Source organism: Xiphophorus maculatus, chromosome 3, assembly GCF_002775205.1.
Source record: "Xiphophorus maculatus strain JP 163 A chromosome 3, X_maculatus-5.0-male, whole genome shotgun sequence".
NCBI lineage: Eukaryota > Metazoa > Chordata > Actinopteri > Cyprinodontiformes > Poeciliidae > Xiphophorus > Xiphophorus maculatus.
This window is the reverse complement of record NC_036445.1, coordinates 10,453,409-10,474,881: the sequence shown is the minus strand read 5'-3', so window position 1 is coordinate 10,474,881 and position 21,473 is coordinate 10,453,409. Positions and strand designations below refer to the sequence as shown.

Sequence of the window (21,473 nt, the reverse complement as noted above, 5' to 3'; positions counted from 1 at the left end):
GTTTCTTAAAGGGTGGTGGTGAGTAAAATGTAAGGCATATGGTGCCAATTTATGGCACAATCAAGTAATGTTACCTTCAGTTGCTATGAATATGCTATTTATATCAAAACCTACTTAAAGGAAATTTGACTTTGCACTATAGCCTTATCAGACACCTAGAAATTGGCTTCAGTCTGTTTAAGAACCTCCCATCCTTTCTGACATTCCCCCTTCAGCACATCATTACAACAATGCTTATTCTTACTGTTCATGTATAGCCCTTCCACCAGGTGTTTGCTTATTGCTGCTGCTACTAGTCTGGGGGAGACATGGGAAAGTGGTTCTCGATGGGTCTGGAGCTCGGCTTGGAGACTGAAGCTCCTGGGTGGAGCTTTGAGTAAATATGTGGTCCGTTGCTGGAGCAGCATTAAGGCACCCTCAGATGGCTGCAATAATATATTCAAGGGTTTCACAGACATGGATGAATGAATCAAAGCAACACTTCAGATATGTTTTTGATTTCGGAATGACATAACATGATGTAAAGCTCAAAGTTGATTTTGCATAGTCAACTTATGCAAAAGTTGATTATTTTATATTGTGGAAAATAACATCATAGACCAAATCTAATCAACGTTTCCTCTCAGCTCCTGGATGCAACAGCTTGCAGATGATGATCAATGTGTAATTTATCTTAAAGACAAACCATGGAAACAGTAAGTTGTAAGGTCCCACCAAAACTTAGACCAAACCTATGCCCTTGATACTGAAACACCCCAAGCTCTCAAAACAAAGTGTTGAAAGACTGAAAATATAAATTTCACTTCACAAACTACCTAAATATATACATTTCTGTTTTTTTTATTTTCAGAAAGAAACTGTAGCACGTCTGTCTTACAAAAGCTCTCAGTGTGGGGGAAGTTTGACCACAGGAACAGAAAAGGTTCCCTTCAAAAGTTGTGTGAACACCTGCTTTCTCGAGGTTTCCTAGTGAAGTAAAGAGAATAGTGAGGGGGTGGGCTTGTGTGTGTGCAGGTGTGTGGGCGTGCATGTATGCGTGTGGTGTGTGTGTGGGGGTTGGGGGCTGAAATATGTAATAATATTCAAGATATTTAGTCTCTTTAATTCATGCATATGTTTTTCAGCTAAAAGCAGAAGGGTTTTGCAATAGCCGTGTGTAACAGGCTTGTCTCAGACGAAATAATCACTTCCTTTACATAATGCTCTTTTGCTTAAGATCAGTGGTTTTTCAGTTTAGAAGACAGATCATTTTTAAAAGTAAGACAAGAAATGGCAGATGAAGACATTCAGTATGCTTCAGTTGTCTTCAAGAATAAGAAACAACCACAACCAAAAAGTAAGTCATGTTTTACTTACACATTAGAGAAGAAAACAGAACATATTATTATTATTATTATTGGCTTATTTTGTCAGTTTTTTTATTAGGTAATTCTTAGTTGTAATATTGATAGTTGTTCGAGATACCTTCTTTTAAGATGTAAAGGATTAATTAAAAAGAATAAGTCTCTCCAATTACTAACATGAAAACAACCCAGTTAAGGATGTTTATAGTCCATCAGCGCTTCACTTTTTTAAAGCCAATGATTGTTAAAACATCCCACAGAGAGTCAGATGTGTTTGGGTATGTTTAAAGTTAACTAATAAAAATTAATTCAAAATGTAAGGAATCCTTCACAGTTATCTTGTTAGTCCTCTCTAATTACTCTAGTAACTCAAAAACTCTGTATTCTCTTCATATAGAATTTAGGTAAAATATTGGTTTCCATATTTTTCCATCTGATGATCCGTCCATGACTACAACAAGTATTATCTTAGGATTTATGTCATGATTCAAAAATTCTTTTTTGGGCAATAAATTAATTTTACTAGGAGAAATATGCTGAATAATACTGATAGGACACAGAAAGGAGAAACTCTAGTGTAAAGTCAGTCATTCAGGACATGGCAATCCTAAGGAAACTGGACTCCTCTTGCTTCTTCAATAAGAGTAGGCCTCTCATTTCCTGGAGCAAAGAGAGATTGTTAATTATTTTCATTTCAATAATTGCAGGTCCAAATAAGGAGGAAACTATTTATGCTGAAGTAAAGATGCAAAACGAAACACCTCATGAATCTTCTGACTCAAAAGGTAAGTTGTAAAACAATTATTTTCTGTTACATAGGTTCTCAAACTCCAGTTCTTGCTCGCTGGTGTCCTAAAGTGACAGATCTGTCTCTGCACACACGTTTTTCATGTCCATTTCAGGATTCTGTAGAGCTTGATTGAATGGTAAGGAGGTAACAGCAGAGCCATGGTAGGAGACAGAAGTACTCTGGCTGAAACACCGTCACTGTTAGACAATGTGTCCCATCCCATGCAGGAAACTATTACTCAATGGGAAGCTGTGACAGACTGATGCATTGTAATTGCACAAAGGAGAGGTACAACAGACCCTTTATTTTAGCAGCTAATTGACCTTACAACCATCACTGCTAACAAAGCTCAAAAAGTCTTTTCAACCTTCCAGTTATATACACATTTTTTCTTTTTGAAATAAAATTTCTGCTTTTATTTGAACATTTTTTTCAGTTTTTTTTTTCACCCTAACTCCACTTCTTGTAGTCTTTTGGGTTTTTTGCACTAATATATATGCACCTCTTGTACAATTGTTCTCTTGAAATTAATTTAATCTGACTATGCTCTTTAAAATCTACAGCTACTTTTCTCACGTTGAAAGTTTCTTTCCAATTTTCTTGACAGTAAATTGGATCTTTTATTCTCTATTTAATTACTGCTGCTTGGTGAAGATAAACAATTTTATTCAGCAAGAAAACCTTTCACACAGTGTATTGCTCCCAGGTATGTGGTACAATGTTTTTTTTTATTCTTTGTCTCTGCCTTACTGGCCAACCTGCATCCCTGCATAGATAAATGGGTTCAGACAGTAGATGGTCGGTCAATCTCAATGCTGTTTTTAGCTCAAATCATTCAGAACTAAAGGGGAAAAATATATTTACTTTTTTGTTCACTGCTGAACTAGGAATTAATAATACTTGCTTTGCTTCAACAGGACTTTTATCAGAGAAGGAAGCAGAAAGAAGACGCCGCTACTATCAGAAGTTGTCTTGTTGTTTGGGGACATTTTGTATTATATTGGTGTTGGGAATCATAGGAATCACTGTTTATAGTAAGTGCTGTTTTAAAGAGGAAGATCCTGACTACATATTAGAGATTTTTACAGTATTTATAGTCAGTAAATCAAAAACAGTTTTCAAAAACTGACCTTCATTAGAGGTGGTTTTAAATCTAACTGGCATAATTCTATTACTTTCATACACGTTTAAAACAATAAGAATGTCAATATTAGGCGTGAGAAAAACTAGTGCTGAAAAGACAGTAAATTTTCCTCTGCTAAAATGATTAAAAAGCTAAAATTATCAGTTAAATTTCTACTAGTTAAAAAACATATTTTGTTCTTTTACCAGATGTATGGTATCATCAAAAAGAGCTAAACGAGCTGAAAGAAAGCGGGGCAAAAAACAAAAACTTAACAGACCAGATCAATAACCTGACACAAGTCTCAGAAAGCAAGATCCACAATCTGAGGATAGAAAACCAGGAGCTCAAGGAGAAAAACCATAACCTGACTAAACAAATCCAGGATCTGGAAGGAGAAAATAGAAACCTGAAGGAACAAATAGACAACATGACGAAAACACAGAATGAGCTCAATGTCAGTCAAGCTCAGTGGAGCATTGATGAATACTGCCGTAAAGACAACAGTAAGATCAGATCTTCTATTATCTCAAAAAACACATTGTAATGACAGTTTCAGTTAAATATGTATTTGTTTATCTCTTGTTTAAGGGAGAAGGTGTGAACCTTGTCAAAAAGGCTGGCAACCTTTCAACTCCAAGTGCTATGTATATAATAATGCAAAAGGTTCTAATCAGAAAAACTGGGATGAAGCACAGCAAGACTGTAAAAGAAAAGTTTCACATCTTAGTGTTGTAGATAGTCAAAAGGAAAAGGTAAACGTGATGAATGAACTGAAACTGTTATGTTATGCTTTTAAAGTTTTTAACTGTTTCCCTTTTTTATCATGTTGATTTTAGGATCATCTCAAAACAATTAGTCCTGATGAAACAGGGATTGATGGATACTGGATTGGCCTGAGAGCTGAAGGAAGCAAATGGAAATGGATTGATGGAGCTGAGCTAGCTAACCAGTAAGAGACACATACTATCTTATACAATGACTGGTAATATCAGTAAGCTCATATTTAACTAATGTTTTTTTGTCAGGGACTGGATAAAAACAGCTGCAGTTGATGGTCAGTGTGTAACTTGCCTAAAAAAAAAATGGAAGTCAGTGAGCTGTGAGAAGAAGAATGCCTGGATCTGTGAAAAGAATGCTTTATCTGTTTAATTGGTCACATTAATTAACAGATAATGTTTAAATCTCCAAAGGACATCAGGAAATATTTGAATGTAAATACAGGTAACCGATTAGGACTAGACTTTTATTTTGCTGTTTTCATCTCCCATAGAGATTAAAAGTCTGTTTGTTGACATCGGCTTACCCACATAACCAGTTTTTTTTTTTTTTTAATGTTTACATTTTTATAAAATTTATAAATGTCCTGTTTAGCACATTAGTACATATTTTATGTGCCTATCTTGTTTTTTTATTGAATTATATAGAAATTATGCAAGAAAAGAAATGGTCTTAATCTCTGTGTCTGTTAAACTTTATAAAATAATGCTTAAAGTAAAACCCACTGAAAGAAAAACAGAACTAAGTCACAATCAGTTGCCAGATGTTGTAAAACGTAGACTCTTTGTTGTACTTCTTCTGTTTATCCAGTTCTTCTGCTTTTAAACCTGACATGTGCGTGCATGGTTTTTCTCCTATACAAACTGTAAGTGCTGAAATGAGCTTCAACACAACCAGGAGCAGTGAATGAGCTAAATGAGAAATTTATGCAACAAAAAAAATCTCTTATTTGGAAAAACATCACATCTTGTGTGAAAGAGTTAATCTAAAGTCTCACCTGTAAATTAGCTGCCACTGTAAATTAAGGCTCCTTTCATGTTTATGTCATTGTTCTCATTTTTCCAGCAACAGAAACCTGACAATATAATAAAATGCTGTATATGTTTTTCCTTATTATTTTTTGAATTATCATTTCTTAGTGCTATTACATCTATAATCCAAATACATTGAATTTGTGACATTGTGTAAAACAAATAAAAACAGAATACAAAGATTTGCAGATTCTTTTCAACCTAACTGAATTTACTGCTAAGACAAAATATTTAATGTCCAAATGGATAAACTTTGTGTTTTTGCAGATATTCAATCATCTGGAAATTGGTGCCTGCAAAATGTTCCAAAAACATTGAGACAGAGGAAACAGGAGACTTTGGAAGTTGATGAATGCTCAACACAGCACTTGTTTGGAACATTCCACAGGTGAACAGGTTAAATGGAGACACCAACCTTGATAGGCTCAGTCATTAACAAGCAAGGATGGGAAAGGTCTCCCTCTTTGTGAACCACTGAGTGAGCAAATAGTCCAACAGTTTAAGAATGTTTCTCAATGTACAACTGCAAGGAATTTAGGGATTTTATCATCTACAGCCTATAATATCATCAAAAGATTCAGAGAATCTTGAGAAATCTCTGGAAGAACGCTGCAAGGCCAAAAACCAACATTGAATGCTCATGACCTTTGATCCCTCAAGCAGCACTGCATTAAAGGCTGACATCATTCTCCAACCAATATCAGCACATTGCCTCAGGAAGACTTCAGAAAACCATTGTCATTGAAAATGTGTAGTGAAACACGAAGCACCAAATACAGCAACAGATATGTTAGTTTGAAATGATAGTTCCCAAACGTTTAGTGAGTGTTGAGATGTGACACAGTAGTAAAGTTGTTCCTGTACCAACATTTGCAGGCATCAAAATCTAAATGAGTGAATGTTTACAGAAATAAAGTCTTTCCATTTAAAATTGCATACCTCCTCTTATTAGTGAGTTCAATTGAATATAGGTTAACAAGGATTTACAAATCGTCATATTGTTGTTATTTATGTTTTCCATAAAATAAAAACTCTTGTCATTAAAATCATTCATAAAAGTGAATTCTTGTGTTTCAAAGTACAAAAAAACACTTTTTTTGGTATTATTCTGCAATGATTCTGCTCAGCCACTAGAGGGTGCTGCTTTAGTTTATGATAAAGGTTAGGAATAATTTTATCAGTAGTATGGATTAATTAAAAGCAGATTTATGTCCACCAAAGTCTGCTTATAAGAAAGTTATTGAATAGATGTTTTCCTATTTACTATACAATTAAGGATAAAGCCAAAAGTGTGGTTGCTAAAAGACAAACACTTTGTGTAGTGCCAAATATTTTCTATGGCAAGAAGATTTTAATTTATCAACAATTGTTTTGCCCAATTTAGATTTAATTATAAAGAAAGAGAAAGCTGCTACATCGACCTCTTTATTAGGGACACTTTGGGATGATGATACTTACACACTGATGTAGAAGAAGTTCTAGAGGTTTTAGGTTTGTACTTCTGTAATTGATAATGTTTTACTGCTGTGACCTGAATGTGCTGAAATAGGCATCGAAGATTCAATCATACTAAAAAAGCTCAAACTATGATTTTTGTCTTCATGTTGTTGTATTTTCCAGTGTTATGTCCCCCGTCCGACCTGAGCAGAGAGCTATCAGCTGTTTAATCCAGGAGAGAATCTAGTCCAGAAAGAGGAACCTTCGATTTTACACTTAGATCATCGTTGTTAGCTGCTATTGATATGATGCATCTAACTTGATTCACAACATGAAATAATATTTTCAGCATCTATATGCTGTTTCCTTTTGGAAAATAATCGTTATTCCATCATATGACCCAACCCCAACTATTTCTCCCTTTTGCAGGTTTCTAGAAGCCAGTGTTAAAACCACAAAACATTTTGTTGGATGGCTCAAGATCTGTCACTCCCATTTTTAAGTACTAACAGACGACTGGGATGGGGAAATTTCTTTTTTTTTTTTTTTTTTTTGCAAGCATAAGAATGAAGCTCGTTTGCATTCTGTTCCTTTCACTCAGATCATTGTAAAGGCCAAAAATAACACAAAGATATGCCAGATATTAAAAACAGTAAAAGTTTTAAATTGTCTGAGCATAAAAGATACTTGTGACTAAAGGGAAATTCTTACTTCTGCTAAATGGTGGTCGGCTTCTTGCTCAATTTTTTGTTCTTGCCAACAACCCAGACAAACTTTAGCAGTAAGGTTGTAGAGATGGCAGAGGACGAGGTTCAGCATGCTTCAGTTGCTATCAAACGCAAGAGACCGTCAAGAGGTGAGCTTTGTGTTGATATGTTTTATTAACATGATGCTATCTGTGGTTGTCTGATCACTGTCGACTGTAATGGGGATTTAATTAAAATGGGTTACCTGTAGAGATAGATAGCGAGCCCACCATTATGTTTCTGCCTGTTACACTATGATGGTTCATACAGAACAGATCTATGTATTTTTCCACATCTCTACTTGGTGCCAATAAGTGTGGAGGACACTTAGTATGGTCAGTATTTTTTTTAAATAAAAGTAAATAGGATTATTACCATCTATTTAGGCCTTCAGTTTCTTCAAATGTGATAAATTGCAATGTCAGGAAAGAAGATGTTAAAACAATGTAATTTTAACATTTTATTACATTTATTGTGCAATACTTAAAGACATTTGAACTTTCATTTATTTTAGCTAAAATACAAGAAGAGGTTGTGTATGATGAAGTGAAGATACCAAATCAAACAGCTCAGCAAACATCTGACACAAAGGGTAAGTTGTAAAATAAATAAGGTGATGCAAACATGTAATTACTGTATGTGTAAACTGTCAAGACAGGGTCAAATATTTCAACACTAAGTTGTGCAAGTTTCAGTTCAGATTAACTTTCATCAGAAAGAAAATAACAAGAAAACACAAAATGTGAAAAAATTAATTGTTTACCAAACAGCAGCTGAGCCAACTGTCTAAACTGAAACTATGAACATCTCCTCATTTTCTCTAATTATATGCTTTTTTCACACAAAGCTGCTGTACTAAAGTTTCAAGTGGTGCTGTTAATGAATTCACCTTGACACAGTCTTAGGGACTTTAAGAGACAATAAACAAAGATGTGCATTTTGAAAGACTCAGAAAGCCTGGAAGATCAGTATGATGCATTTAGGATGACTTATTCCTTCTGTAGATTATTTTATGTTTGTTGAAATAGAGTCACAAATAAGACAGAAAACATTGCTTTGTTGAATCTTTAGGATAATCAGTAGATACCAAGAATAATAATTTTATATTTCTCAATTGAAAATAAAACTTTTATCTGCCATCTTTCTTTGTTAAATGATGACGATATATATTTTTAAACATTTTAAAATAAAAAAATGTCAATATAAAACAAAAAATACTGATGCAAGTTTGTTGTGTCTTCATTAAACTGGATGTTGTATATTTTCTGATTAATTTCCGCAGGACTTTTGCCAGATGAAGAGGAAAGAAGGTTTTGCTGGTATAAGAAGTTGACTTGTTGCTTTGGGACTCTGTGTGTGATTTTGGTCTTGGCCGTGATTGGAGTCTGTAAGTATGTACTGTAAACATGTGACCTATAACAAACATAAATGAGATAACTCTGTTAAAACATGTGGTAATGCAGTCTACATATTCTGGAGACATGGGTTCCCTTGGGTTTACTTGTAAAATAACCAATAGAGAGAACTAAAGATGCATTTTAAATTATTCTGCTTTTGAAAATATATAAGAATTCCAAATCTTTAATTAAGGAAATCCTGTAGCTGCTGGTTGTGTACTTTACAAACTAAAACAGTCAGATGTTTGAAACTTTAGTTGTTTTCTTCCAAAAATAATAAGAATATTCCTAAAATGATTCATTTTACATGTCAAATGGACAGAAAAAGTCCTTGTACTTTTAGAACAACAGAATACATTTCTATTGGTTTTGTTTAGCAAATTTTGTTAAAGATTTCAAAATCCTACATGTGTTTTTATAAATATTTTATCCATATGTAATATGTAACATCTTGATGCCGTGCAGTTGTATTTCTTCACAAGAGCAAGCTGAATCAGCTGGAAATCAACCAAACAGCCTTGCTGCAGAAAAATGTCAACCTGACACAACAAAACCAAAACCTGACAACAGAGCTTAATCAGGTTAAAAAAATTAACCAGGAGCTGCAGACATGGAAGAAAAACCTCACAGAGCAAATAGAAAGCATAAAGAATGAACAGAATGTCAGTCGAGCTCAATGGAGCATTGATCAATACTGTCCCAAAAACAAAGGTATGTTCAGATCTCTTTGTGGCTAAAGATTAGCTCTAATAATAATTATATTGGCCAGTCCAAATGTTTATTAGTTGATCTCTGTTGTTTCAGGGAGACGGTGTGTTTCTTGTCAGGACGGTTGGCTTGATTTTCAGTCCAGCTGCTATGCAGTTAATGATGCTGAACCTAGGAATCAGAAAACCTGGGAAGAAGCACGAGAAGACTGCAAAGGAAAGAGTTCAGATCTGACTGTTGTTGGCAATGAAGAAGAAAAGGTAAAGACAGGAAACTGTTTATATGAATTTCCAGCTCCAGTACATTTTCAGCACAAACTGTTGGCCATGTAAGTGAAGTAAATATGTAATAATTTTATCTTATTGTCCACAGATGTTTCTTAAAGACAAAAGTTGGTTTAAAGACAACATTAATGGATACTGGATTGGTCTCAGAGCTGTAAAAGGGATATGGAAATGGGTCGATGGAAGTGATCTGACCAATCAGTGAGAGACACATTATCTTTTAAACTGTGTATAAAACAAATATATCAGCCTTGATTTAACTGATGTTTCTCCGTAGATCCTGGTTAGAGAAGCCTGCAACTGAAGGTCAATGTGTTACTTCTCTGCAGAACCGAGAATGGAAATCAGTGAACTGTAGTGACAGGAACGGCTGGATCTGTGAGAAGAAGGCTTTATCTGTTTAAAATGAAATATTCAGATACAGGTTATTATTTGGAAAACCTAAACATAAAATATATAAAAATTCTGCTTAGATTTTCTCACAAGAGATAAACAACTATACTTAGCTATTAACCATAACAAGAAAAATGATATAATTATAATAATTGATGCAGTAACTGAAAGAATTAAAGCTGTAAATTTGCATGGTTTATGGAACTTGACTTAATAATAATTAATGCTGTGTTTTGATTGTTGATTCTATATTGCATTGTGTTTCTGTGTTTGATATGATGTAAAGCACTTTGAAATGCCTTGCTGCTGAAATGTGCTATACAAATAAAATTTGATTGATTGATTGATTGATTGATTGATTGATTGATTGATTGATTGATTGATTGATTGATTGATTGATTGATTGATTGATTGATTGATTGATTGATTGATTGATGACCGAAAGAATGAGATCACCGATACAAGCGGCCGAAATGGGTTTTCTCCATAGGGTGTCTGGGCTCTCCCTTAGAGAAAGGGTGAGAAGCTCAGTCATCCGGGAGGGACTCAGAGTAGAGCCGCTGCTCCTTCACATCGAGAGGAGCCAGTTAAGGCTCAGGCATCTGGTCAGGATGCCTCCTGGATGCCTCCCTGGGGAGGTGCTCCGGGCACGTCCCATCGGGAGGAGGCCCCGGGGAAGACCCAGGACAGAGACTATGTTTCTCGGCTGGCCTGGGAATGTCTTGAGGTTCCCCCAGAGAAGCTGGAACAAGTGGCTGGGGACAGGGAAGTCTGGGCCTCCCTTCTTAAGCTGCTGCCCTCGCGACCCAAAACCGGATAAGCGGAAGAAATTGATTGGATGGATGGATGGATGGATGGATGGATGGATGGATGGATGGATGGATGGATGGATGGATGGATGGATGGATGGATGGATGGAGTTTATTTAGCAAAGCCAGTTTCTCACTCACTAGGTCCTGCCCAACTCACCTTACAGTAAAGTGCCGTGTAATGCAAGCTGAAGTACAGGTTTCTTGATTCTGCATATCTCAGATTTTCAGGAACTACATCTGAAAATAGACTGCTGTTCACAAGAGCAAGAACTGAAGGACCTACAGTGAGATAAACTGCATTATCTGGAGAACCTGTTGGTTTTAGATGACTAACCACCTCCTGCAAAAATGACAAGGTTGAAAGCTGTGAAAAGAATCAGAATATGGCAAAAGGCAGAGGGGTCATGAGAGGAAGCTTCAATCTGGGCCCTGATACAATTGACTTTCACAACAAAAAAGTGCAAAACGTTTTTCCATGGAGCAGATAAACAATATTTTAAATAAAGCAGATAGACTGTGACTGGGACCTGAGCTGAAAAGCTGGGTTTTGTTTTGTTGCAGGGCAAATTCATCAAATAATCCAATAAAACAGGCATATGGTCAAAAAAAAACGTGTCACCAAGTTAAAAACTGGTGAACCATAAGCTAAAACAAGATCAGAAGTGTGTCCATGCTCGTTTGTAGGACCAGTCACAGACTGCATAATATTAAAAGAGCCAATAATATTCAGAAATTACTGAGCCACATGTAAAGCAGGAAGACACACGTGAATAACAAAATAACCAACAATAAGAATCCAGTCATACTTTAGCATTTCTGAAATCATTTCTGAAGTTTTCATTGTACTTTGGGGGCAGATAGACCACTGCACATGTGATGTTTGGGTTTAGTGTATTGACCGATGTTACGACTGGCGTCGTCAACTTAATTATGTAAATATGAGTGTGCAGGTGCCTGTCTCTGATTGGTTCCTAGACGACAACAAAGATGTCCAATTGGTGGCCTCCCAGAGGTGACGAATATAAAATCTGCTGACGCGGACTTCCTGCCATCCTTCCTCAGGTAATTTCAACTGGCCACACTATTTGTTATCATCATGTAAAGTTCTGGAGTTTCTAGGAGTGAGCTGCTGTTTATGTTTCTTTACCTGGTTTAAATTGTGTTGGAAAAATAATCTCCTGTTATTCATCTTTTACATACAATTATCACTCCGTTAATCCAATAAATAATCACCAGATTGATCCTTCACTGTATTGATGTTAAGTCTGGCAGAAAGGACTGAGCCTTTCAGATCTTGATGTTAGATGTTTTTTTTTAATGCAGATGCATCCTTTGCTACAAATAAACAAGTGTTCACTAAAGTAATCCTGTTTTATTGCATTTTAGACATTTTATTTTCTTATTTATAAACATGTTTTTTCCAGTGTTTGTAAGCTTATAATTTTGACTCTGATGAGACAGATAAAGCTCAGATAAAGTTCATAATATATATGATATATATATATAATATTTATAATATATTATATATATTATATATATATATATATTATATAATATATATTATATTATATTTATATTATATATTATGATATATATAATATATATCAATTATATATGTCAATATATAATTGATATATATTATCAATTATGTATTGTTAATAATATATTATCAAATAATAATAATAATAATAATAATAATCTGTGTTTTAAAGCATCACATCACCTAATAATAACAAAACCTGTTTGCTAATGTTAGCTAATGTTTGATGGCCTGATATGACTCCTCAATGAATAATATATTAAATTAAAGCATTTCCGGTTAATTGTGTGAAAGCAATACTTCAAGTTTAAGTTTTTATTTAGCTGTGTTTTACTCAGCTTTCATTCTGGGTACAGTTCACTGAACAACTCAGATGATTAAGAGAGAAAGCTTGTTCAGCTTCCTGTCTTGTTCAGCTTCCTGTACGAGACAGGAATAACCACACTGTCTTTCACTGTGTGGTTGTTTTCAAAACGCCTGTTACAGGAAAACTGGTTTAACCCACAGTAGGGAGGGTCTGACTTTCATGTGTTAAACATTGCAAAATAAAAAACAAAAAAAAGAAAAAAAAAAAAAAGACACACACATATATATATATATATATATATATCAGTGAGTCGATGTCTCGCTCACTCTTAGCTGTATGCCAAGAGTGAGTGAGACATCAACTCACTGATCCACACCACCAGGATCTACAGCATGGACATTGGGATGTCATTCGGACTAGAGAAGTGTGGTCGGCTGATCACAAAGAGGGGGAAGGTCATCCGCACAGAAGGGGTCTCACTCCCAGAAGGAGCAATAGCAGACATAGAGGACAGTTACAAGTACCTAGGTATACCACAAGCAAATGGCAACCTCGATGAGGTCACAAGGAAAGGAGCCACAGCTAAATACCTCCAATGAATAAGGCAAGTCCTGAGAAGCCAGCTCAATGGCAAGAACAAAATCCATGCGATAAACAGCTATGCCCTCTCAGTAATCAGATACCCTGCTGGAATAATTAGCTGGCCAAAGGAGGAGATCAAAGCCATGGATATTAAGACTAGAAAACTACTAACAATGCATGGAGGGTTCCATCCCAAATCCAGCACCCTGAGACTGTACACGAGCTGCAAGGAAGGAGGCAGAGGACTAGTGAGTGTGACAACCACAGTCCAGGACGAAACAACTAAGATCCATAAATACATCAGGGACAAAGCCTCAACAGACAATGTGCTCAGTGAATGTCTCAGACAACAGGGAACGGAGGTTGAGGTGCCAGAGATACCATCATGGGAGGACAAGCCGCTACATGGGATGTACCACCAGCAAATAACCCAAGTGGCTGATATTAGTAAATCCTACCAATGGCTGGAAAAAGCTGGACTCAAGGACAGCACAGAGGCCCTCATCCTGGCCGCCCAGGAACAGGCCCTAAACACCAGAGCAATAGAGGCCCAGATCTACCACACCAGACAAGACCCAAGGTGTAGGTTGTGCAAGGAGGCCCCTGAGACAGTCCAGCACATAACAGCAGGGTGCAAGATACTGGCAGGGAAAGCGTACATGGAACGACATAACCAAGTTGCAGGCATAGTGTACAGAAACATCTGTGCAGAATATGGACTGGAAACCCCAAGATAAAAGTGGGAGACACCCCCAAAGGTGGCGGAGAACGCCAGAGCTAAGATCCTGTGGGACTTCCAGATCCAGACAGACAAAATGGTAATAGCGAACCAACCAGACATTGTCGTAGTGGATAAACAACAGAGGAAAGCCGTTGTGGTAGATATAGCAATACCAAGTGACTGCAACATCAGGAAAAAGGAGCACGCGAAACTAGAGAAATACCAGGGCCTCGGGGAGGAACTGGAGAGGGCCTGGAAGGTGAAGACCACAGTGGTGCCTGTAGTCATCGGGGCCCTCGGGGCAGTCACCCCCAAACTGGACCAATGGCTACAACAGATCCCAGGAACAACATCAGACATCTCAGTCCAGAAATGTGCAGTCCTTGGCACAGCCAAGATACTGCGCAGAACCCTCAAGCTCCCAAGCCTCTGGTAGAGGACCCGAGCTCAGAGGATAAGAACCACCCGCGATGGGTGAGGAGGGAATTTTTATATATATATACAGTATATGTATGTATGTATGTATGTATGTATGTATGTATATATACTGTATATATGTATTTATACTGTATATGTATATATATATATATATATATATATATGTGTGTGTGTGGGTGGGTGTGTGTATAATATATAGCCTTAGAGCTACAGTGACTCCACAGATTTAATTCTGTATTTTATACCAATGAATATGCTGACAATACAAAGGCTCTTTGTGAAAGTTTTACGTCTTCTTCTTTTCCCAGATGACTTAATAAAGCAAATTATATTTCTGATTTCAAAAAAGCAGAAGTTCAAAATTGCCAGAGCATAAAACAGACGTATGAGTAACAGGAAATATCTACTTCTCCTAAAGACTGTAAAGACAGTAGAAATGGAAGATAGCGAGGTCCAGTATGCTTCTGTGGTTTTCAAAAGCAAGAGACCCCCACGAGGTGAGATTTGTGTTTATATTTTAAAAAGTCCTCTGTCTAATATGATGCTGTTTGTGCTTGAGGTTATGTATGTGTTGAGTGTAATGTCAGTTTATTTAAAATATGGTAGCTCTAGTCTGAGAAATTCTCCATGAACAGACAATTTTTTGTTAAGCTGTTAAAAAGTTTACATCTGAGAATTTCACATCTGAGGGTAAACCCACAGATTAGACTGTCTCAAACATCCAACAGCATACATTAAGAAACAACTGTTGTAATCAAATATGTTGAAAACAATTTAACAAACCAAGGAATTTTCCAAGAAGCTGATCTTGCTTTGTTCTTTTTAAACAGAGCATAATTAAACATTTGCAGTTACAGTTGGTTCATCCACAAGTAAAGCTTAAATTTTATGAAATAGGTAACAGTTTTTGTTTTGCATATACCAATTCATGTTGTATGAGATAGATGGTTGGAGTTAATGGTGCAGCAAAAGGACCAACACTGGAAAATCCCACATAAAGTATATCTATCACAAGGACAGCAAGTGAGCTTATAGCATCAGCCCAGATCCTGCTGACGGGATCTGGGCTGGAGGTTCGCGGCTGTAAATAGAAGTTATTGCAGAACCTCAAGTCTTAATGGAAGATTCGGCCCAGAGCATTTACAGTTCATAAAATAAACATCAGAGAAAATATTGTAGCAATAATTAGAACCGCAGCAAAAAGCCAAACATGCCACAATGAGATGAATCAAAATGTCTCCAAAGCATCGGGGGACTGATAGGGGCCACCGGGGGATTCCAGGTAGATTCCAGGTAAATTCCAGGTGGATTCCAGAGATGCGCATCACAGCGGCTGTTCATGCAGGGCCGGTCCAAGGTAATATGGGGCCTTAGACAGAACCCTCCTCCCCCCGGAACCCGTCCTACTAAGAGCCTCAGCATCACTAACATGTTTAAATATAGATAAGGTGAATCTGTGAGAAGGAGACCAGGTTTATTGGCCCAGTTTAAAATCAATCACCGATTATTGGTTATTTGCTGTGATGTATTTGTGATCAAACCCAATTCAAACACAAAGGTTACACCAGTTGTAGCCATGGTAACACAACAATAAAACTATAAAGATGATTCTTTAAACTTTTACAACGTAAACTTCCTAATTAAATCCTAAATGTATTATTTATTTTTTCTCAGCTGAATGCATTAAATAAAATGTAATAACATTGTCATTCTCTATAAATGATGCTACAGGTTTAGATCTATGGTCTGTGTTACAATTAAACCATTTCTAGGAGTCCCTGAGTGTCTGGAGGCCCCTGAATGGCCCTTACCAGCAGCCACTGAGTTTTCTTTGCCTTGATATTCCAGTCTTATAATTCTAGGTCTCAGAGGTGCTAATATCAAACTATTATATAGAGTTAATCCTTTTGAGTTTTTTGATCTATAAATCAGTCTGCAGCCAGGTTGTTCTAGAGGTTAAATAGATATTATTAGGGCTTAATTAGTAAAATGGTAGCAAATTAGATTATTTCATAACTTTATAACCAGCGACTTTCTCTCCTCTGGTCTGTTTAACAGCTACAGTCTCAGATCAGCTCAGCCCTCCAGGACTGTCAGCAGCAGAAACAGAAACAGAAACTTTATATCTGTTGGGGAAAATATAGACTATATTTGCTTTGCATTTCCCCGCATGAAGGCAATGATACAGTAGGATCCAATTAGATTCTTGATTAATATGGGTTGTTGTTATACTGTGTTTTTGTTCAACGTGCCCCTTTTTAAAATTTGAGCCCCCGCCCCTCCAAAGGTCTCTGCACGGCCCCGACTATTGCGATCTGTACAAATGCATCCCTTCTGGTGAAAACCAACTAAGGAATCGTTTCATAGCGCTGTCAATTACCCCTGTGTATGCGCGCTGCTCAATGTGTCAAGGACAGAGAAACAACTCACCCTAAAAGAAAACTGTTTATCTGTCATCATTGGTGGCCATGCTCACCAGCCTTAGCATTAATGACAAGCTCTACTGTAGAGATGCTGTAGCATAGCAGAGAGCAAGCGGGAGGGTGTGAGCAGCGTGTGCACAAGCAAGTTTCTTAAAAAGCATTTTTTGTTCATTTTCCTGTGATGGATGCTTTTCCTCTTTTTAAGTAAGGATCATCTCTTACTTAAATGGATGCTACAGGATGCTCTCTATGTCTATCTATTTTAAATTACCTCAGTCTGAAGACATGCTGGTGGAAGAAAAGACACTGACAGATACTTTCAGTTCCAAGCAAATAAGATTACATTTAATTTAAAAGATTTTGAAAATTAATTGTGTAACAAATGCAAGCTTTTGAGCCATCGTTTCTTTCAGCTAAAAAAGAGGAAGAGATTGTATACGATGAAGTGAAGAAACACAACCAAACGTCTCAGCAAACATTTGACACAAATGGTAAGTAGTTGAAAAAATAAATACATTCTAAAACAATATCGTAGCATATATTAACTCTAATAGAAACAACTCAGTAATTTTTACAAGTTTCAGTTCAGATAAACTCTCAACAGAAAGGACGTGAATATTTTTCAAGTGGAAACTGACACATTTCACTGAGTTTTGTCTTTAATTCCTCCCCAAGCGTCAGCAAAAGCAATGACTAAACGGAGCATCATCCCATTTCAAAAATAGGCTTACTCCTACAAATAGCTGGAAAACTACAGTAACAAATGGTGCTGCACCATTGTACACTGTGGAGTTTCAGAGGGAAATGATCTACATATATTTTAACAACAAAACATCACAAAATGCTGCCTGCTGCTGTTACCATGCAAAAGCAACTGAAATATAAAGAGTAATATTTTTATTTACTGACAGTAAAACTCCTTATTTTTCTAGTACTTAGCAAAGGAGCTTTCTTTGCTAAGTTATGACAATCAATTTTGTAAAATGTTAAAATTAGAACATTTCAATATAAAACTGCACACTGAAACAGGTTTTCTCTTGCTATATGTAACTTCTACCCTCATTAAACTTTTGTCTTGTATATTTTCTGATGTGTATATGCAGGACCTTTGTCAGAAAGAAGCTACAGGTATCAAAAGTTGGCTTGTTGCTTTGGGAATCTGTGTGTGATTTTGGTGATGATTATCGTTGGAGTCAGCGTTTACTGTAAGTATGCAAAAGATAAAGGTCATGAATGAGGTGACAATCAAAGCTGGGATAATATACTGACCCAAAAAACTGAACTGATGTATAGCCATTATGTTTCCTTAGCTCAAAATTACAAACATTACAAATGACCTCATATATGTTTAAATCTGCATTACTATTATGAAATCCATAACATGTTGGTGCTTTTTGCAGTTGTACTTCTGCACAGGAGTGATGAACAGCAGCTGACACAGTTGAGAAGAAACAAAACATTCCTGCTGGAGGAAAATATCAACCTGACAAGCCTTAGCAACAAACTCAGCTCAAGTTTCACCATCCAGGTTCACAATTTGACACAACAAAAACGAAACCTGACAGAAGAACTTCGTCGAGTTAAAGAGAAAAACCAGGAGCTGCAGACAGATAAGGAAACTCTCACAAGACAAATAGAAACCATGAAGAAAACTTGGAATGAGCAGAAACTCAGGATCATCAATGAATACTGTCACAGAAGAAACAACGGTATGTTTAGATTTCCTTGTAGTAAAAGATTATCCTTACTATTGGTCAATCCAAATGTTTATTAGTTGATCTCTTTTTCAGAAAGGAGTGGTTCTTGTGAGAGTGGCTGGATTTACTGTCAGTACAGCTGCTATGCAGTTAATGATGCTGAACCTCCAACACATAGAACCTGGAACGAAGCACGAGACGACTGCAAAAGAAAAACTTCAGATCTGACTGTTGTTGGTAATGAAGAAGAAAAGGTAAAGACAGAGCTGGGAAACTGTTTAAGTGAATTATACATATATTTTCTGTTGGTGGTGTAAGTGAAATAAATAATCATTGTATCTCACTCTATACAGTTGTTTCTTGATGACACCAGTTGGGATAAACAAGGAATTAAAGGATACTGGATTGGTCTCTGGGCTGTAGGAGGGAAATGGAAATGGATCAATGGAAGTGATCTGACCAATCAGTGAGAGACATCATTTCTTAAATTTGTATTAAACAAATCTACCAGCTTGATCTAACTGATGCTTTTCCTTAGGGCCTGGATACAACAGCAGCCTGCAACTGATGGTCAGTGTGTAACTTCTCTCCAGAACCGAGAATGGACATCAGTGAGCTGTACTAAGAAGAACGCATGGATCTGTGAGAAGAAGAGTTAATCTGTTCAGACATGAAATATTCAACTTCTATAGGTTATTTAGAAAAATTAAAACAAAATATCTATTTTATAGTTCTAATGTAAAATTTTTTCACCAGATCTAAGCAGTTATAGTTTATTATTCAATAAATTTAACATAGCAGTGTTATTTTAATTACTGTGCTTGTTATAATCTAAGCGGTAAAATTGCTTAGTGAGTGCATTCCACCTTTATTGAACTCAACATAATTTTACTCTGAGGAAGTGAACAGTATTTAGAAAAGTAAATTTCTTTCGGTGACATACAATAATTCATTTCACACATTTGAAATGGTTTTCTGCAGTTTGTTTCAGGGCCAAAATGAATAAAACTCATTGAAAAGAGGTTGAGGACTGATGTTTCTGTTTTCTTGAGCTTTTCTTTTGTTGTTGTTGATGATTTTAAGTCAGCAGAGGGTGCTGCATTACTACTAAAAATGACTGCTTTGATGAAATAATAGACATATTTTTAAATGTTGCGGTGATGTGTCATATTACAAGTTTCGATGCATGTGCTTCTTTTAACATTGTTATTGTGAATAAAACTAATGTTTGTAATGCCAGTAACAGCTGACTCTGCTTCGTGTTTTCTTGTCACCTTCTCACTAAAGCTCCACCAGGCACTGATATTGTTCCTGGACTACACAGAAGATCATCGTTACTATGTTCACTTTAAAGTAAACAGATTAGAAACATCAGCACATTCTCTTCAGTCAATACGCTATAGTGAATATAGCTCCAGTTTCATTGTTCATTACTGGTTTCTCCCTTTATAATTACCGCTTGCTGCCTATGTTGCACATCTTGTTTACCCTGTTACTACCCCTGTAAAATTTATTTTTGTTTTTCATTACCCTTCCAATTATGTTCATTTCTGAGGCACAGCAATGATCTTCCCAGGTCAATTTGACTCAGGGATTTTTTTAATATGCAGTTGTGTCAGAATCCAAAACTTTCCCCCAAAATATTTTTATATTTCATCATTAACTCTATTATTAACAATTTCAATCAATATTTAGCTCAGTGATGTTCTTTACCTCTTAGAAATAAAGGATGAATGAGGATAATTCACTTAGTCATTTCTCACTTTGTTGTTAAGAGTTATTGTGTGTAGATATAAGGAAAAAAAAATAACTAACTAGACAATATGGCTGAAAAACTTATCACAATATAAGCTTTCCATGTAATCGATATCAGTTGCCAATGACGATAAGTATTGATTACTTTTTTGGCTTAGATGTCTCAAATACTCCCAAACTGGTGGAATGACATTTCCTGTTTTATGTGTGGCAAAAACTTAAACTGCTGCTGCATGTCACTCTTCAGGTTGTTGCTAAATAACCAAAAAGTGAGTGAGTTGCTTGGTAACCAAAAAGTGAGTGAGTTGATGTCACCCACCTAGCTCGCTGTGAGAGGTTGAGCAGTTAAAGTCTTTCCTCTTTCTACATCTCCCAGAGTGCTGTGCAGTTCTGGATTAGAGTTCAATGAATACTGGATTCATTGAAAATTGAATATTGTATCACATCAATTATCTATTGATATTGATCACATGTGTATCACAATACATATTGTTCTTGATTTATTGTCCAGTCCTATTTTAACCCTGTTTGAAATAAATCTGAATTTAGATAAAATATGCTAAAAGTGAAAAGTTGTGAAGTCCCTCCGGATCTATTATAGGTTAAAGCACTGTTTTGAAAGGCTTGCAAAAAAAAATAGTGAATTACAAAAACATGTCCAACAAATCCAAACGGTGAGCTGCAGCTCTATGGTCGACACAGAAACGCAAAGTGTTTTGACCCCACCTACTGATTAGCAAGTAGCAAGTAGGCTACCGAACAAAGTCGGTAGCCTACTTGCCTGGGCTTGTTCATCACCACCAATAGGATACACCTGTTTCGCTTCTCCCACTAAACACAAAGCAAGTCTCGCAATCAGCAGCAGTCACATGGAGGAGGAGACGGAGACCACAACGACTGCAACTACGTTGGACACGGCTCCAGGGGAACCACCAGCTGGTGATGAGAGCCCATGGCCTTATTTAAACACAATACACTCTTTCGTGGGTGTTAAAGATTCGTCGTACCGCATGCAGTTTATGTTATTCCTGCCCGAAGATGTGGAAATTCTATCTTACAAAAACTCCCTGTCCAACTTGAAGAAACACATCGAGGTAACTTCTTATGAAATGGTTATAATCCTCCTGTTTCAGTAACTATAGCTTGGTCACTAGACACTACTGTAT

General features: G+C 36.4%; 3 protein-coding genes across 6 annotated transcripts; all 3 read left to right on the top strand.

Moving 5' to 3' along the window:
- Window positions 1-1,219: 1,219 nt before the first annotated feature.
- LOC111608034 (C-type lectin domain family 12 member B-like) lies at window positions 1,220-6,090 on the top strand. Of its 4 annotated transcripts, XR_002752495.1 has the most exons (9): window positions 1,220-1,336; window positions 2,051-2,128; window positions 2,741-2,839; window positions 3,051-3,167; window positions 3,466-3,762; window positions 3,848-4,011; window positions 4,096-4,208; window positions 4,285-4,480; window positions 5,335-6,090. XR_002752495.1 is itself a non-coding variant. In XM_023330278.1 (8 exons), the coding sequence occupies exons 1-8, from the start codon at window positions 1,270-1,272 to the stop codon at window positions 4,406-4,408; spliced, it is 1,059 nt and encodes a 352-aa protein (XP_023186046.1). In that variant the 5' UTR covers window positions 1,220-1,269; the 3' UTR covers window positions 4,409-5,152. The 4 variants fall into 4 exon arrangements, 3 of the variants coding, with proteins under 3 accessions (XP_023186046.1, XP_023186048.1, XP_023186047.1); XM_023330278.1 differs by lacking the exon at window positions 5,335-6,090 and having other exon boundaries at window positions 4,285-5,152; XM_023330280.1 differs by lacking the exons at window positions 2,741-2,839; window positions 5,335-6,090 and having other exon boundaries at window positions 1,223-1,336; window positions 4,285-5,152.
- A 1,187-nt stretch (window positions 6,091-7,277) lies between these two features.
- LOC102217088 (C-type lectin domain family 4 member G-like) lies at window positions 7,278-10,294 on the top strand. The gene is made up of 7 exons (XM_014469300.2): window positions 7,278-7,360; window positions 7,765-7,842; window positions 8,533-8,637; window positions 9,113-9,358; window positions 9,452-9,615; window positions 9,728-9,840; window positions 9,917-10,294. The coding sequence occupies exons 1-7, from the start codon at window positions 7,300-7,302 to the stop codon at window positions 10,041-10,043; spliced, it is 894 nt and encodes a 297-aa protein (XP_014324786.1). The 5' UTR covers window positions 7,278-7,299; the 3' UTR covers window positions 10,044-10,294.
- Window positions 10,295-14,859: 4,565 nt separating this feature from the next.
- On the top strand, window positions 14,860-19,786 carry LOC106700321 (C-type lectin domain family 9 member A-like). The gene is made up of 7 exons (XM_014475600.2): window positions 14,860-14,929; window positions 17,269-17,346; window positions 17,959-18,060; window positions 18,256-18,564; window positions 18,646-18,806; window positions 18,906-19,018; window positions 19,091-19,786. Exons 1-7 carry the CDS (start codon window positions 14,869-14,871, stop codon window positions 19,209-19,211), a joined length of 945 nt encoding a protein of 314 aa, XP_014331086.2. The 5' UTR covers window positions 14,860-14,868; the 3' UTR covers window positions 19,212-19,786.
- The last annotated feature ends 1,687 nt before the right edge of the window (window positions 19,787-21,473 follow it).